At 44.2% G+C, this 13302-nt stretch overlaps 1 protein-coding gene across 2 annotated transcripts in view; it reads left to right on the top strand.

The window, feature by feature from the left end:
- stab1 (stabilin 1) overlaps positions 1-13302 on the top strand; it is a 263769-nt gene that overhangs the window by 249023 nt on the left and 1444 nt on the right. For both annotated transcript variants that reach the window (XM_070554590.1, XM_070554589.1), the window contains 3 exons: positions 4746-4850; positions 7453-7599; positions 12957-13046. In XM_070554590.1, coding sequence (XP_070410691.1) covers positions 4746-4850; positions 7453-7599; positions 12957-13046 — 342 coding nt within the window. The remainder of the gene's footprint in view (positions 1-4745; positions 4851-7452; positions 7600-12956; positions 13047-13302) is intronic.

Below are 13302 nucleotides of genomic sequence, written 5' to 3'. Positions count from 1 at the left end.
ATTTATGAACTGGGTGTAGCAACCCATCCAAAAACATTATTTTAACCCTTGCTGATAAGCTTCTTTCTCATCAGCACTAAAAGGGATGCCTGAATTGTATTCGAACACAAGCTATAGCCTGCTTAAAAGTCCGAGGGGGTTTCATCAGGTTTCTGCTTAACCTTGCTGATTTCACCATAATCAGCAGTTTTTCTGAAAGCTGCCTTTAATCTGTCCAATAAAAGATCTAGTTGAGCTGTCAGATCCTCAGATCCAGCAGGTAACCTGCATCATGACCTGTATAGCCTCCGGCGACTCTGCCCCGACGGTGCCCCAAAGCAGTTTGGATAACTTTCATGATTTCTAAACCATTCAGACCAAAGCCGTTTCTTAACTCATGTAAATCAGAGGAGAATTGTTCAATGTCATCATTGTATGGCATCATTGTATGGGGTGAAGCCTTTAGCTGCCTGCTCTATATCAGTTTGAGTCCAAGGTCGATAAACAGATATTGTGGGACGGGCGTCCTCTCCCACACCGAATTTGGAGCACCGACCTCCAGCGAAAGACAGCACTGGAGGGTTTTGAAGTTTTTGCAACAGTTGTGTCTGGCGGTGGTTTTTGGCGCCTACACAGAAAACCCGGGATCCGGCTCGAAGGACCAAATTATGATAGGGATTTTATCAATCACCTAATACCTGCAGCAAAGAGAAAAGAGAGACAAATAACCACACAAGTTGCTGTTTGCAAATCAGGACAGATGCTCAAAGGCTGAGGCTTACAACTGCAACAAGGTGCTGCCCTTCCAGTTTATTTATAACATGAGATAAGACAGGAGTGTGTGTGTGTGTGTGTGTGTGTGTGTGTGTGTGTGTGTGTGTGTGTGTGTGTGTGTGTGTGTGTGTGTGTGTGTGTGTGTGTGTGTGTGTGTGTGTGTTTACAGGAACGTGTTGGTGTGTATGAATGAACGAGAATGCATTCAGGCATAGAGTAATACATAATACATTCAGTTAATAGGATTAATGATCAAACAATAAAATATAAAATTTCTATAATAAGCGCTAAAGAGGGCCGTCTTAAAGCACATGTTCTGTGTTGCAGGGGGCAGCGGCACTAGGGGGGAGGGCTGTGGTTGGCTGGTGTTTACTTGAAGATGAACAATTATTTTTTCTGAAATCTTGGAGATTCTGACTAATAACTGACCAAAAAATTACTGGTATCCATCATACACTGGAGAACAAGGCCTGGTACACTGAGAGGTAGAATGCAAAGGTGTTGGTACTGCTTACTGTCGCCCACTTAAAGCACTGCTCTGGGAGAATGGAGATTGGGGCACTATTAAAATCAAATGGAGTCTCAGCTCAGTCTTGATAATGATATAATTTAGCAACATTAAACTTTACCCTACTGCCAGTGCTGTTTTGACCTGGTGAACAATGTGTGCCCAAGTTCTAGCACCTTTGTTAGCATCTTAGCAGCTGCGGTTGAGTTAAAGTCTGGATTCTCTGGAACTCTGAATGTTAAATGTTACATCTCCTCTTACGCCCCTCCACATCCTCATATGTCACCTTTATCTTCATTAACTCCATCTTCAACTCACTTACTGGAACCCTTAGGGTGACATCTTAATCCGACCAAGTAGATAAAACAACACGTTGACTTGGTCTGACTAAGAGAAAAGTGCTGTGGTGTTGTTTACAATTTCAGATTTCACCGCTCCTAACTAGGGTTGGGAATCGTTTGATTTTGAACGATTCTGATTCCGATTCCAATTCCTCATTTCGATTCCGGTTCCTTTCGATTCCCGATTCCGATTCTTTCAAGACATGACATGTTTTACATGAGCCAGCTAACCACAGGTCCTACTTGATGAAATAATCTAAACTTCAACATGAATTTTAATTTTGTGAAAAATAACATCACCTTCATCCATCCATCCATTTTCTGAACCCGCTTGTCCACGTAGGGTCGTGTGTGTGTGTGTGTGTGTGTGTGTGTGTGTGTGTGTGTGTGTGTGTGTGTGTGTGTGTGTGTGTGTGTGTGTGTGTGTGTGTGTGTGTGTGTTGGGGGGGGGGCTGGTGCCTATCTCCAGAGGTCAATAGGCAATCAGGCGGGGTACACCCTGGACAGAGAGCCAGTCCATCGCAGGAAACATCACCTTCATTTAGACACAAACATGTTTTGGAGACAAAAAGAAGACGACTTGCAGCACAACCAGTGTGTTTGTTTCTGACCACAACCAACGTGTGGAAGAAGCCTCTGGGATGAGAAGCTAAATGTCTCCAACATATCCAGAAACGTCCAGCTGTTTTCAGCTAAAACTCTCAGGATGATCATGTCCAGGATGACTGAGAACTACACCTCCATGCTGCAGCAGCGTTCAGTCACAACAGGAAGTGAAACTTAAACGTAGCTGCTGTCAGTAACAAGCTAACAGATTTTAAACATTAAAACTCAAAACAAATAGTTCAGAAAGGAAATTATTTGCTATTTATTATTATTATTATTATTGTTATTATTTTCATTATTTATTGTGGTAGAAGCTGGTGTGGTCCACCACAGAGAAGCTGCTCTAGCACGATGACTTTAATTATTCTACAGGTTATTGTTCAGCCTTCTGACACACACACACACACACACACGAGTGTTGGTGAGCGGCTGCGTCTGACTGCTGACGCTCCGTGTGTGTTTTTATTTCTGCAGTGAGACAAACTCGCCTCACACCATCCAGAGTTTGTTCTTTAAAGCTTCTAGTAAATCCACCGTGTTGACGTATTTAACACGTTTCCTCTACGCTGCAGGAGTTAAAGTTTACGTTACGGAGTTAAAGTTCGGCAGACGCGTTTGTTTATATCGGGGGGGTTGCACACAGACAGCTGGTGTGATCAGCTCTGAAAAGCGTTGATCACGGAGCTCGGCCGCGGATTCCTATTCCGGTCAACATACTAGGAATCGAAATATAAAACTTTGAATGATTCCAGGAAAAACAGTTGGTCCCGGTTCCAATCGATGCTCGATGCCCATCCCTACTCCTAATTCCTTCATAAGAAAGTCAGAGTTTTCTGCGGTGGCCATCTTCAGCTCATAAAGGTGGACGCACTCTGGTCTGAGGACGCACCAGGCCTAGCATCCACAGATGTGCTTGAATTTTCTGAGAGTCGTTGTCATTTTCACTGTTTTTGAAGCAAAGGGACAAGAGGATCCATTATTAAAGCTTCAAATTATTACTTTGTAGAAAATAGTTTTAGAAAATGACTACATCAGGCAAACCAGCCAGCAGCGCCCACTGAACACATCCTGCTGGTTTGCTGCCATCCTGGTTCCTACCATGCTCGTGTTTGATGTGACTTAGGTTTAATGTCGGATGCATTTCCTGACGTATTCTGTAAGAATACCAGCAGCTTTCTTTATGTTGATGGCTCCAATTGTTCTTTTTACTGTAGTTAAGACTCCCAGAAGAGTACGTAGCCATGTTTGTTGTAAGTTCACAGAGAGCTGGAGAAGAAATAAAAGGTGCTGATAGTCTGGACACACAGAAAAAGTGTGGTCTCTCTACAGATATCACACTAGCACAGCCCTGTTCATTTACCTGGACTTGGGACTGGCCAAAGGAATCACTGGCCGGTGACCTTATGATGGCATTAGATCAGGACTCTGTTAGCAGCATGACTGTTGCAGAGGAAATATATTAGAATCCTTTTGGGTTCACAAAGGTTTGTTCGGTAAATCCCAGTTCACATCAGGTGAGGCACAAAACTTACACACTTATGAGTCTACATGTGTACACACTCAGGGTAAAAAACCCACCTAAAACCGCTGAATACACTCAGAATAAATATGAGCAGAAAGTTACAGAGAATAGTCGAGTTCATTCATTCATAAAGCACCTTCTACCGAGTGTCATGTTGGGTACAAGGTGTTTGACCCATGACATGCAGAATCACAACGCGTAGACAGAAGGTAAGATTTATTATAAAATGATTAAAGGAAGGGGAGAATAAACAGGAACTGAAGGAAGTAGCAGGAATAACGGCAGAACTCAGGGGACGAGTGCTCAGCGAGACGGATCTAGGGAGGAGAACAGGTGATGACCGTCTATGTGGCTTACGCTTCTTCAGGCTGATGGAAAGCAGGGGGGAAGGTAGTCAGGTCTGGGTGAGTAGGTGATCCAACGAGAAGGACTAAGAGCGGGCGACCAGAATGGAGCGGCAGGAGGTGACGTGAAGATCCAGGGTTATTGTTTGCAGGAGATGGTGGAAACGACGAGGACCTGAGCAGAGTAGGATAAGCAGGTTAACACTTGAGTTTGAGTGCAGGACTGGTAAACACATCTACCCAAACAGAGTAATGAACCAGCGCGGAGAGGTGTTACGCTGCTCCTTAAATAGGAACAGGTGCCTTGATGGGGATGATGCCCAACAGCTGGGGAATCTCAGCCACACCCACCTGCAAGGAAGCTCAGGAGAGTTACCCAGACCGTGACACCAAGGTGCTGAATACACAATATAAATGAAAGCTAGTGTTGTGGATCATTCACAGAATCTAAAACATAAACACAATCCTGAAACATTAAGATAAATAATAAACAATCATGAAAGCAGGTTAAACAAGACCAAGGCGGTGTTGTGATGCCTACTGCTGAAACACCAGGACATAAAAATGAGCCTTAAAGTGAGATTCTACTAGACGAGGAAAAAATAAGGCAGTACAGAAAGAGTATTGCAGCACTTTTGCAAAAGTATTGATGTTGTGTTGTTTCTCCCCAGAGCTGTACGCTAGTGAACCAGCGGCTGCTGCTGGAATGGGACATTCCTGCTGTGAACGGGATCATCCACGTCATCGAGGCGCCACTGACTGCTCCCTCTCTACCGGTCAGTGAGCGTGCTTTACGTCTGAGATGTTTCTGACAGCTGCTTTCAAATGATAATAATAAATGACCCACACTTGCATAGCGCCTTCGGTCAGAGGACTTCAAAGCCCTTTACACTACAGCGTACCACACGCTGGTGGTGATGAGCTACAGCAAGGAGAGGAAACAATCTTAAATATAGTGCTTCTCAAGGTAAAAGTCACAAGGCGCTTCAGTAAAGCCACCGCTGCCCCGGAGCACACTGACAGAGGCGAGGCAGCGGAGAAGAGGCACCGCCAGTCCCTATGCCATCAGTCCTGCCAAGAACACAACAGCAGATCGATCCTACAACCTTCCAATTACTAGACAACCCACTCTATTGCATTTAGATCTTTATTTGACAGGGACATTGGGGTCTGGCGTAGTACAAGATGTTTATAGCAAGCACTAATTTACAACTCCTGTCCCTGGTTGTTACTGATGTCTAAGTTAAGCGGACATCAGAGCTGCTGAAAACAGCTGAAGGGACCTTTAGTCTGTGCCACTCTTGAACAACATTTTTCTGCCATCCCTAAACAGCCTTTATTCAGAGAAATATTCTATGTGTCGCCATTGCTGTTGGGATAGGCTGAGCATGAGCTCTCGTGGAGCTTGTGGTGACCCTCCAGCAGACCTTTGAGTTAGAAGGAAGCCTACACCACAGACAAAGGCCTCTCCTGATAATAACTTTTACTTTATTTGACGTTGGATGTGCTACTGCTAGTTTATCCGTTTAATTATAGATCCACTAGGATAAATACAATAAAGTTTATCTCTCGCCAAATACAATATTTACTAAGAAATCACAATGTAACCATAGAAAAACTACCTGGTGTGTGTGTGTGTGTGGGGGGGGTCTCGTTCTGTGTAAAATGCAGGTGCTCTCCATGTCCAAAATGTGCGTAAGCCAGGTCCATAGTCAACTTAAAGTTGTGCACATTTTTCCGCTACGCTTTCTTTTATGAATCCCAAAGTTTGCGTGGAAAGTTGCTCACGCAGTTTTCCGACCCCGTTGTGTGCGTAAGCAAGCTTGATAAATGAGACCCCTGACCTGTATTGGAATGTTGACTGTGTGAAGGTCCTTGTGACGACTCTGGTTGTGATTTGGTGCTATTGAAATAAACTGAATTGAATTAAATCTGTTAAAGTTCTTCTGGATTAACAGTTCTCCAGACATTCTGAAGGTCCAGCACTCACAGAGCACAGACGCTTCTGCTTTGATCCCTTATCTTTTTTCCTAAGGCTCTTTTGTCCAGTCTGCCTACAGAGCGCTTCTCTGCATTTCCTCTGGAAATCCCTATTTTTCAGAAATGGATTTAATTAACTGGTCATTGAACGCGATCGATAAGATTTTTTCTACGATGAGAACGGAGAAGGGGGCTCCCACTTGCCCTCATGGGACACAAGCAGCGGGGTATATGCTCGATTCCTGGAAGGTGTGGAAGGTCGTCTGTCTCTCCCAGCTGTCCTTCGAGGACGTCGAAGATATGTGGATGTTCGGCCTGATGATCGCTGGAGTTCTTCTGATTGGAGTGGGAGGATATCTGGTTTTCTGGAAATTTGGAGAAGACGGGAGCGATTGGAGGGCGACCCGCACCCACGGACAGCACCGTCCGGGCGGAGTCCTCACAGACTGGGACGTTACTCGAGGTGAATCGTAAGCTGGACAATGTCTTAGCTGCGTTACCGTGTTAGTGCGCAAAATGGGTGTCATCTCGGAGAGGGTCACCGGACGGTGTGGAGATGTTTAATCACCCGAATTGGCTTCACTGAAGGACTGGAATGACCAGTTACAGACTGAAGGCAGAGAGGAAAATTATCTCTGCCTGACCCAAACACAGTCTTGTTATCCTAACATGAGGCCAAGGCAGCATTGAAGCTGCAAACAACAACCCTCACGAAGGAAGGAATGCAGACAGATGCTGTGGAAACCCGTCCTACCCCCCCCCCCGCCTTCAGATTGTGGACTTCATAGCGAGGCCATCAACCTGCAGGAGATGTGCTCTATGCTCCTCCCAAGATCTCTCTCCCTCCTGTGGATACAGCTGGCTGAGCGCCACACATGGCTGCTGGCCCTGGATAAACAGGATCCCAGCCCCCCCCCAACCCCCCTCCCTAACGGAGTCTCATGTTGTGAATGTCGAAGTTCGTGCTTTTATGTTTGAGGTGTTTTTTTTTTTTTTTTTTGCATAGTCCAGCTACACCCTGTCGGGTGTAATGCTGGTATGCCCCTCCCCCAACTTAGCCTCATCTATCTATCAAGGTAGCGCGACTCGTGTTGCGAATGACCGCAGTCACCAATTCTTGTCATGTGTCTTGCCCATGTGTATCTGATCTCTGAATTGTGTGTACTGAAACTCAATTTCGTTTCTCTGTATGTCTTGCACATGTGGTAGAAACGACAATAAATGACTTTGACTTGACTTGACCTTTGACTTTGAAATCAAATGTTTGGTGGTCACCAAGAAGGACACCAAATTAGAACATAACAGAAACCCATCAGACTTCTATGTCAATAACAACTGCAGACGTGTGGATTACTTTAGGATGCATCTCACACATTTCTTTATCTTGTTTGCTTCCAGATGGACCCTGGTGCTTCTCGACGCCATGTCCAAGCCACCAGCACCGTGTTGGCCATATTAGTAATGTTGTCGGTGTGTGCATTGACTGCAATTGGATATTACATCTATACAAACAAGATGGATGTCTTCCGCTTTCATTATTTCAAAGTAAGAGCTTTTCTCTTTAAAGTGTTCAGCCATTTAATAATAATAATAATACATTTTATTTCAAAGCGCCTTTCAGGACACCCAAGGTCACTTTACAGAAAACACGTAATAAAATACAATAAAACAATAATAAAACCCAAACAAGAAAAAAACAAAGAGAGAAACAGTTCAATAAAATCAGAGGTTGTAAGCAGATTTAAACATGTGTGTTTTGAGTTTTGATTGGAAAAGGGTAAAACTGTCGATGTTCCTGATGTCTGGGGGAAGTGAGTTCCAGAGACGGGGAGCAGAGCGGCTGAAAGCTCTGCTCCCCATGGTAGCGAGACGGGCAGAAGGAACCGCAAGATGGATGGAAGAAGAAGATCTGATTGAACGGGACGGGGTGTGAATACTTATAAGGTCTGAGATATGTGGAGGAGAGAGGTTGTGGATTGCTTTGAAGGTATGGAGGAGAATTTTGAAGATGGACCTGAATTTAACTGGGAGCCAGTGAAGCTGCTGGAGAACCGGGGTGATGTGGTGAAAGGAAGGGGTTCTGGTGATAATACGGGCTGCTGAATTCTGGACCATTTGCAGTTTATGAAGGAGTTTGTTGGGGAGACCATAAAGAAGTGAATTGCAATAGTCGATACTATTTAAAACACTGCTTGTGATCTAGTCATGTCTCTGCAAGATGAATCAGTTGCTGTTGAACTTCAGGTCACTCCAAACCTCATCTGAAGCATGCAGGCTGCAGAAAGCCGCTTCTTGTTGGAGGACTCCAGCCGGCTACTCTACGCAACTGCCTTCTCTGTTGGACTTTGGTCCTGCATGTCACTTCTAGCTATCTCTTATCCTTCAAAAGTAAAAGTTAGATTTGGGGCTTTTCAGAAAACATCCAGGCCCAAAATGCCACCCCCTATTTCCGCCCTTGACCCTGTCTGCTACTCAGAAGTTGCTTGATGGTGCCAAAGATAAATGGTGATTGTTCCAGTTTCTTTATTTTAATAAAAAATAAAAATACAAGATTATTACACAAAGTAAACAAAACATGCAGGTGGTTGGGTCCCCTTTTTAGTTTCTGATCAAATATTCCACTTCCTGAACATCTTTGGTCTATTTTTTTTTGTAAAACTCAACACCGAGATTCTTTTAAACTACTAACAGAACCCTTATAGCATAGATTGTTATTTATGAAACCTTAACTTGATTTGTGAAAGTTAAAAGAACACACATTTCAGCATCGTTTTGCATCTAAACCTCAGTAAAAGTATTCCAGCTCCAAAACTAGCACATTTAAACTTCAAATGTGGGCTGCATGGTGGCGCAGTGGTTAGCGCTGTTGCCTCGCAGCACGAAGGTTGCAGGTTCAAAACTCGGCTGCGGCCATTCTGCGTGGAGTTGCGTGTTCTCCCCATGCATGCGTGGGTTTCCTCCGGGTACTCCGGTTTCCCCCACAGATCACAACACGCCCTATAGGGTATAAATTGTAAGTCGCTTTGGATAAAAGCGTCTGCCACATAAATAAACATAAACTTCAAACCCCAGACTAGATTTGCCCACATTAACAGCAGCATCCGTAAGGGACAGCTGATGACTTGTGAAACCTTTTGTTGGTTAGTGAAAGCTCAAAGGCGGGCCTGTGGGCTTGTCGCTGACACCTCCCGGGGCTCTGCCGGCTGCTGGTTGAGATTACAGGGATTAGATTGATAATTTGGTAAACTGTAATCAGCCAACAACCAACAACAACAAATACTTTGCAAAGGGTGAGAGAAATCAATACACACCAGCAGGAGGTCAGTTTGCTCTCACAATCAGGCAAAGCCTGGAGCCTCGTTTTATTCAGGAACACACACACAAAGTTAAAGATAAGCACACACACAAATTATTCACAGACAGTCAACCGAGAAGCACTGAGAAGGTGCCTGCAGGTGCTGGCCATAATCAACACATTGGTCTGGCTCAGGAAGTTCTAATAATAAAGGGTACCAAAGCGAGGTCAGCCTTCCTGCAACAATTTAAATGTAAATAAGTTTGATGAACCTCCGTTTGAAAACACACCAGATGTTTACACAGACAAGTTATTAACAAGGTGAGGTCAAAATGAGTTTATACCCATCATTTCCTCCCTGTTTTAAACGGAGTTCATCCTAAACAACCATCATCAGTAACAGAACTACGATTAAGATGCTAAACAGTTTGGAAATGCTCAACAAACCTAACAATCCTCCCTGTGGAAACGTAGTCCATCTTCTATGATTAGCAGAATAAAACAACAACAAGACCACGATCAAGGTAGACTGTTTGTAGTACAAGAATCGACCTCTAACACACCAATAAGATCACAAAATGGTGCTCGCTGCAGAACCACAAAGGCGGAGCTGCACCAGAAGGTGGAGCTGCACCAGAGTCAGCCCCGCCCATTCCAGAATCAGCCCCGCCCATCCTATCGGAGTCAGTCCAATTCCTTCCAGTTGTCAGACTTGATAGCATTCTGGAAACAAAGAGGGTGTTATAGCTAAAAAATGCAAGATTGAGGAGGGAGTTGAGAAGTTAATTGAACAGTTTTTGTAAAGGTTCCATATAATTAAAAATCTAACTTTTGGAACTTTTAATCATGTTATATTGTCATTTCCTCATAAGAAACACGCCAAAGCCATTTTTGGCCTCATTCATGCATTTTCTTCCCATCTCAGCTTCAATTTGGTCTCCTCCCCCAAAGTGGGTCTGGTCTTGGTTCTCAAATCTGGATATTCTGTGAATTTTCTGACAATTTATTTCTGAAATGACTTCTACTGAGACACCGCCAGAAAAATCATACATCCCATCTACAAAGACACACCAAATAACATAATAAAATGTAACGCCACCTGATTTTTATCAGATGTGGTGGTGTAGTGGTAATGGTGTCAGGTTGACATGCAGTTTTGCGCAGGTTCGCCTCCCAGCAGTGGAAATATTCTATAATCTCTTTTCCTCATTTCTAGCTACACTTGCCAGTACTATGTTTACAACAATTTATTGGTATGCCGTTTAACATATAATGACTAATGTGTTTTTTTTATTTATTCATTCGTTTATTTAGCCAGTGTGAGTCCATCTGTGAGCAGAGTTTCAACTAAAATGCTGTTTAGGAACGACCAAATTCAAAGAACTTGTAGAGACATAAATATTTTGCTATAAATGAACATTACAACTAAAATATGAACAAATTAAATGTTTCAGCTGGCTGAATAGATTGTTGCCGACCCCACCGAGAATCGAACCAGCATCAGCTGAGGGGAAAGCAAAACGTTAGTCAGACGATCTTGCCACTGGACTACCAGAACCCACAGGAAGGGTACATGCTGTTGTACAGGACTTTTGTTAGAGCGGCTGTGGGCAGATATTCGCTACGAGAAACCTTTTTATTTCGGGATATATTCAGACTTTGTCATGTAGCAAGTTATATTTATCTTGTTTAATTGGAGCACAGAACATAGCATTAACGACTGTAAACTAGTAACAGCCGTAATTCATGTGGGTCAGGTCAGTTTGCGATAAAGTTGAAAACAAAAACGGAAGTCAGTGGGCTAGGCTGAGTTTGCGTGAATGGGCGGGGTTGACTCTGGTGCAGCTCCACCTTATGGTGCAGCTCCGCCTTTGTAGTTCTGCAGCGAGCACCCTCTCAAATATTTAGCGATCCTCAAAACAAAAAGGCTGTAAAATAAGCAACAACCTGAAATAAAATGGATGAGTATAAAAATGATCAAAGATGATTGATTTTAAGACGATTATAATAATGAATATACTGATTAAGAGAAAAATATACAGATAAAAATAAAGGATAATAAAATCATCTGAGCTGATAACCAGAACATCACTCAACAATGGTTACAGAAACTGCATCGTAGAACCATGATGAAACCAGCCTTATTGGGGAAAAAGATGAACCAAAGCTTTCTTAGGACAAATATGAACTAAGGCATCTGTCATGAGCCTGTCAACCGTTCCCTTGCCTCAAACAAGGCTTAAACACAGCATAAAACTAAGTAAATCATGGCCATGATAAAGATAACAGCAACAAACATTGTCACAAAAACCGATACCAATTTTTTTTGACAGCCAATCTATGACACATGGGAGGCGTCAGGGGGCTTAGCAGCTCTAATTGGGGCAGAGCCGAGGGTCACAGGGCTTATCAGTTGGGACTATAAGGGACTGTAGGGGGGCAGAGCAATGAAGACTACGTTGGGATGGTGTTGCACTTTCGTCGACGATGATACAGATGAATCCTGGTGGTGGGGCCGTCGATGTGAGGGGCTGGGTTTTTGTTGGTGGAAAGGGGCAAAAGGTCATAAAAGACCCAGACTCTCGTACTTCAGCTCGAATGTCCTCGTAGGGATGCCGTCCTCATGCGATGTGAGGCGGGTGGCAGGGAGCCAAGCCGCACTTTAGGCCACATCAGTTGTGTGGCAGGAGAGAGAGCCATCCTGAGCAAAAGGCATGTGTCAGCAACTTTGATGTTGTTATAGCAACGTGGGATCCTCTGACGGTTGGGACGGTGAGGGGATGTCTTCTTGGTCAGGGAGCCATGAAACCAGACGGCAGATTTGGGGCGCTGGAACGTGACATTGTTGGAGGCAGTTACAGTGTCGTGTGGACGGGCTCAGGAGGAGCCTCAACCACCAGTTGTCGATTCCGTTGCTCCCCCATCTGCTGCTGTTTCCACTCGTTCCGTCAGATGCTGAGGGGCGGTTCCAGGGCAGAGTGCGACCACCAAACATCAGCAGCGGTATGGTGGACCCTGCAAGCTTAAGGCAGATCGTTTACTTATCTGCCGTCCTCGGTGAGCTCGCATGAGGATGGTGCTGTCGTGGTGGCCCCGCTCAGCAGTTCCACAGCAGTGGGAGGGATGAGATGAGTGACCTTGATGCCCCATCTGGTAGCAGCACTTGCATCAGGACCCCAATCTCCTTAGTTTCACGGTCTGTGGCGAGAAAGCACAAAAGAGTCTGCGAGATCACTGTGGAATTTAAACACTGTGTGTATGATGAACTAAGGTGGAGTAAGACTGAGGATGTGTGTGTGTGTGAAATATGTTCAGAACCAGCAAATCCAGAGAGACTATTAGTTCTGAGTGGGAGTGAAATGGTGTTTCGCTCTACGCGTTGAGATTATATCTCGGTCTACGTACCCCAATGGAAGTCCCCGTTTGGATCCAATTTTACCAATTGATTTTCATTGTCACCACCAACCTATCTAACACACATACTATGTCAACAGCTGTCAATTCATGTTTTACTCTTTTCCAGTTTGTTACGGTTTAAATAATGTCAAATCCATATATTTCATCTTGCTGCTTGCTAACAGCTACTGCTGCTGTTCCTTTATGACAGAATGAAGATGAACATACTACCAGTCCCACGTTGTTCTCCATCCCCAACCCTCTATACGGCGGCTCCAAAGCCTTTGAGGAACCGTTCGGGGTGAGTCAACAAGCCAACATGTCAGAAATCTTGATTCCTAAACAAAGCCATTGGAAATTAGAATGAATACATCACAGAATGAGAAGGTTTCTCAGCTAGCTAAAGAACTCTCTGAATATCAGCTGTGACAGCAGTCAGAGGTAATTACACTAGTGTGTATGAAAATGAAGGGTTTTGTGGTGCTTTTACCTTACTGAACTTCAGATCAGCCTGACTGAGTGTTGGTGTTCTGGCACTAAAACTCCCAAGCAATCCT

Source organism: Nothobranchius furzeri, chromosome 9 (assembly GCF_043380555.1).
Source record: "Nothobranchius furzeri strain GRZ-AD chromosome 9, NfurGRZ-RIMD1, whole genome shotgun sequence".
Taxonomy (NCBI): Eukaryota; Metazoa; Chordata; class Actinopteri; order Cyprinodontiformes; family Nothobranchiidae; genus Nothobranchius; species Nothobranchius furzeri.
The sequence above is the reverse complement of the archived record's forward strand: the minus strand, read 5'-3'. Positions and strand labels throughout refer to the sequence as shown.